Source organism: Gossypium hirsutum, chromosome D08 (assembly GCF_007990345.1).
Source record: "Gossypium hirsutum isolate 1008001.06 chromosome D08, Gossypium_hirsutum_v2.1, whole genome shotgun sequence".
NCBI classification, from domain to species: domain Eukaryota; kingdom Viridiplantae; phylum Streptophyta; class Magnoliopsida; order Malvales; family Malvaceae; genus Gossypium; species Gossypium hirsutum.
The window spans coordinates 35111731-35117296 of NC_053444.1; the positions used below are offsets into that span (position 1 = coordinate 35111731).

Consider the following 5566-nt stretch of genomic DNA (forward strand, 5'->3'; position numbering starts at 1 on the left):
CAAGGTACCAAAACATGCGAAAACATGCATAATAAGACAATTTCAGTAGACATTAAATCCATACAACAAATATGCCATTAAGGCACCTCAATCACAATTTATCAAATCTATCCAAACATATGCATAATTGACCATTCATCTAGCATTCATATCTAACCTATTTCCATACCAAAACTTACCACAATTGACCACATTGTAAACATGCCAACACATACCACTTTGGTCATAAAACCATCCATCAATTTGACCATATAAACATCCACCATTAGAGCATCAAAGTGCCAAAAGCACACCAACCAAATTACCATATTTTCAAGCCAAACATAACAACTAGTCCATCAAACACAATTCACCTATACATGCCATTATAACCATGACCAAAACATCAAAATCTACCAATATAATCTCTGGATAGTGTGATAGGTCTCCGATGAGCTTCCAAACCAATCGAACTTTCTATAATCTATAAAACATAGAAAAAAACAACATCGTAAGCATATAATGCTTAGTAAGTTCGTAATAACATAGCTTACCATTTCAATGCATAATCTTAAAAATAGACATGAATCAATCCAACATAGCTTGGCACAAACCTAAGCATCATCAACAACACAAGTTAGTGATTTAACACACAACTTAGCAAAATCAACTCAGGGTAAGATAAATTTCATGAACATAGCATACTAGAATTCATACTTTTCATAAACATGATTATACATAATTTGATCATCAATAATTCATACCCTTCCATAAGTTCTTAACTTAACCATTGGAACACTTGTAATTCGTTCCATTTTCATGCCCGTTGAACCACTTAGAATAATATCAGATACGTAGGAAGCTCACACAAAGTGTGCTAAACATATGGTCGAAACCATTTCCTTTACTTTTCCTTTAGATCTATGCTCACTCGAGCCATAGATGGGTCTGCTCACACAAGCTGGCAGTCAGAATGTAGCTACACACAAGATGACGAGTATCCGCAACAAATGCCAGAACTCAGCCATTGGTAAGACATTTAGGACCAGAACCCGAAACATGGTACATGCCACTTTTATCCTATATATTCCTAAGGTTCAAACGGGGCTCGATAGTCGTCACAACGTTGTTGGATTTTCATCGTGACATGATCTGATGAATAGAATAATAGCATTTAAATCAAATAACATTAAAACGCTATTTAAACATACAAACTTACCTCAAAAACAAAGACGACGAAATAGGATCACTAATTCGAGACTTTATCTTTCCTTCAATCTAGATCCGTACAAGGCTTAACTTGATCTAAATAAGCAAATTTAATTCATTTAATATTCATTCTATTCAATTTAGTCCAAAATTCATATGTTTGCAAAATTACACTTTTACCCCTATTATTTTAACTTATTTACAATTTAATCCTTAAGCTCGTAAATGAACATTTATGCAATTTCATCCCTATATCATGCTTGTCGATTTACCTAGGGACTAATATCAACCCACAGAAATCATCAAATCACAATTTCATCATGATTTTTTACTACTTTTACACATAAGTCCTAAATGATAATTTCATCAAAAAGCACTTAAAAAAAGTTGTTTATTTAACAATAAGGATTCATAATCTTTCATAAATTTTTAAGAATCACACAAACACATTCATGCAAAAAGCCTAATCCTTTAATAGTTTTGCAAATTAGTCCCTAGGCTAGCTAGATTAAGCTACGACGACTTCAAAAACATAAAAATCATTAAAAACGAGACAAAAATCACTTACATGCAAGCAAGGAGAGATAGCTGAAAGTTCAAAGCCCTAAATAATGTTCTTTCTTCTTCAATTTCGATGGAGGAAGAACATGAATTAAAAAAAGAATTTGTTTAGTTTATTTTAACTTTAACCTTTAAAAACTTTAATAATTTCAATAAAACCTATCCATGAACGTCCACTAACACATAAACGGTCTAATTACCATATGAGTCCTCTTACATTAAAGTTCTATAGCCATTTTATACCTTTAACTAATAGAATTCAACTTTTTCACTTTTTACAATTTAGTTCTTTTTACTTAATTACACATGCAAACGTTAAAATTTCATAATGACATTTTTATACGACACTACTAACATACCATAGATATTAAAATAATAAATAAAATAAATATTTTCACATCAAATTTTTGGTCCCAAAAGCACTATTCTGATTTCACTAAAAACGGGCTATTACAACTCTCCCCCTAAAAGAATTTTCGTGCCTAAAAATCTTACCAGAAAAGAGGTTCGGGTATTGCACTTTCATAACTTCTTCTGGTTCCCAGGTAGCTTCTTCTATTCCATGTCATTGCCAGAGCAATTTCACTAAAGCTATGCTTTTATTTCTCAATTCTTTAACTTCTCGAGTTAAAATTCTGATCGGTTCTTCGTTGTATGTCATATCAGGTTGAATCTCGACAACAATAGGTGAGATTACATACAAAGGGTCAGATCAGTACCATTGTAACATAGATATGCGAAACACATTATGGATCTTTACTAACTCTGACGGCAAAGCTAATCTGTAAGCTACTGACCCAATTCTTTCAGTAATCTCATACAACCCGATAAATTACGGACTTAGCTTTCCTTTACGACTGAATCGAAGAACTTTCTTCCAAGGCGATACTATCAAGAACACTGTCACCAACTTGAAATTCAATGTCTGTTTTTTTAAATCCGTATAGGATTTCTGTCAATCTGAAGCTACTTTCAAGCTGTCTCGAATTACTTTAACCTTTTCTTCAATTTCTCATATCAAATCAACCCCGTGAAGAATTTTCTCACTGAGCTCAGTCTAGTAAAATAGAGTTTGGCATTTTTTACCATACAAAGCTTCGTAGGGTGCCATTTTTATACTTGATTGATAACTGTTGTTGTACGCGAATTCAACTAAGGTAGAAATTTTTCCCAGTTGCCTTCAAACTCTAAGGGTACATTTGGTTCACTGTAATGGAATAAGGCTATAATTGAATAGAGTATTAATTGAATAAAGCTGTAATGGAATAGAGCTATAATCAGTAATTCAATTGTCTGGTTGAATGGAATGGAATGGAATAGAACTATAATAGTATTATTGTGTTTGGTTGAATGGAATAGATTTGTAATAGTATAAGAAAAAAGACTTAAATGACCAAAGTACCCTTAGCAGAAATATTTTTAGGTAGATGATTTTTGCTATTGTTATTAAATTTTAATAAAATTATTGTTACATATAATTTATTAAAAAATAATAAATACTTTAACCATATTTTAACATAATTATTATTAAATATAATTTAATAAAATAATATATAATTTAATAAAATTCTTAATATAATTATTATATGAATTAAAAAATCATAATACATGATACTATAAACATAATATATAATCTACTTTATTATTTTTAAACTGCAATACATATTTAATGTGCTAAAATATCATTAGTGAAACAAATAAGTTAATTATTCTACAATAAAAAAAATATCTGAAGTAATAAATAACTTGAGAATTATATTTCACATTCAAACATAATATTCATATATTAACAAAAAGTTACATGGTGTCATTAGTTTATATGTCATAATCCATATGTTATAAAATTTTACAACATAAAAAAGTTACAATATTGTAATGACATTCTATCATGTCATTATACCATACAAATATTACAAACACAAAAAGTTACCAAAATATCATCAACACAACCATGATTTTTAATGGCCAGCTAGAAATATTTTGGCCCATTCCAATCGCACAGAAAAAAAGGTAAACTAAAGAAAATAAGCATTTGTGTTGGATGATCTGGAATTTTTCTCAATGCGCGATAGCGCTCATCCCCAGTTAAACCTTCTACTTCACATAATGTTGGATATAATTTTAGAGCACTTTCTTGAATGGTCATTTCTGACTTTTGTTGAATTAGCACTTAGGAGGCAATACTCCTACTAATTTTAAGGCCAACGTTCTGTATGTTTTCCACCAATAAAGTGGCAGCATCAGTAAATGAAGTAGAAGAAATATGAATACTTGCATCAGAAATCTTTTTTTTCTCCTTTGAAAATGTGGAATCACCTTGGTTTCTAGCTGGTTGCGGTTGTGTAGCTGAAAGATCCATGTCATCCAAAGAAACATCAGCTTTGCATCCATGGAAATCATTTCTTTCTTCATGAGTATTTGTAGTAGCTACATCCTTAACATATATTTCTTCAATAATATCAGCGGCTGTTTGAGCATCTTTCCCAGTGGCTCGATCTTTTGCGTAGATGGCAGTAAGTTGGTCATGATAAGAGAAACTACGATGTTTGAATTGACCGACTTCTTTATGACTCTATAAAAATGAGGAATTCATATTAGATATAAGTTTGGTCAAAATAAGATAATAAATACTTGAAATAATTCTTACATTTATATATGAGTTCCACACCGCATCTTCTGCAACAACAAGCTGCCTATGCTCATCCCAACCAAAATCGTTATTGGTTTTTTCCACTAAGCATGTCATAAACGATTGACTAATCCCTTTTCAATGTCCTAATCCTCGATTCAAGATTAGATGTAGCCTTTAACATGGCATGGGGTAAAACTTTTTCTAACATTTTTTCCAACTCATTTAAATAACCGGCTTTGAATCTCATATCTGCATTAAAGGTTCCAACATTGTGCAAGTTGACCATATAGGTAACCAACGTAGCATCTTCTTTTGGAACCCATTTCCTTTTGGTTCCTTGAGAACTTTGGGAATGATCACTTGATTGTGAAAAACCTGACGTAGCTGTCTTAAGAAAAAAGACAAATTAAAATTAAGTTCAATATTATGAATCAAAAGGTCAACACTTTATAAAATTATAACACATGATGAAAAAAAATTTATAATTCAACAAGTCTAATACAATACAAAAAACAATTCAAACACCACCAAAGTTTCATAAACTAGATACATGAAATAACATAAACAAATTAACATTTACTATTTTTACCCGAAACCTAACTAATTACTAAATTCTTGCCATTTATCGAACATTTGGTTGGCTAGTTCCATCCTCCAAGTAGCCTATGCATCCGATGGATGAAAATTTACGATATTCGGTTCATCGTCATCTATCACATTACTAGGTAATCCTTCTCCCAACTCCGTTTCAATTGGATCAAGACTTACATAGGTTCGAATAAAATTATGGGGCAAAAAACATGCAATAATTATTCTATTATGCACATTCACAGGATAGAATGATGGACTCCTAAGTAGTCACCATCTAAGTTTTAATAAACCAAAGCATATTTCAATAACATTACGCGCTGAAGCATGTTTCATATTGAAAAATACTTCCAGAGTACTTTGCTGGTAACATTGACCCCACTCGTTCAAATGATATCTTTTTCCTCTAAAAGACACAAGAAATCCCTCACAATTTGTGTATCCAGCATCAACTTGATAATAATAACCTATAAAAAAACTGTTTATCATGGTTAATTTCCCAAAAAAGTGTGATCTTAAAAATTAATTCAAATTCCTCTAATTTTTCACTTTACCATAAGGAACTTTTAGTCCATGTCTCCTACTAATGGCATCTCG

General features: G+C 31.3%; 1 protein-coding gene across 1 annotated transcript; it reads right to left on the bottom strand.

The window, feature by feature from the left end:
• Nucleotides 1–3919: 3919 nt before the first annotated feature.
• Nucleotides 3920–4540, bottom strand: LOC121220327 (uncharacterized). The gene is made up of 2 exons (XM_041100006.1): nucleotides 4397–4540; nucleotides 3920–4321 (listed from the first exon to the last, which is right to left on the bottom strand). The coding sequence occupies exons 1-2, from the start codon at nucleotides 4493–4495 to the stop codon at nucleotides 3920–3922; spliced, it is 501 nt and encodes a 166-aa protein (XP_040955940.1). The 5' UTR covers nucleotides 4496–4540.
• Between the last annotated feature and the right edge of the window lie 1026 nt (nucleotides 4541–5566).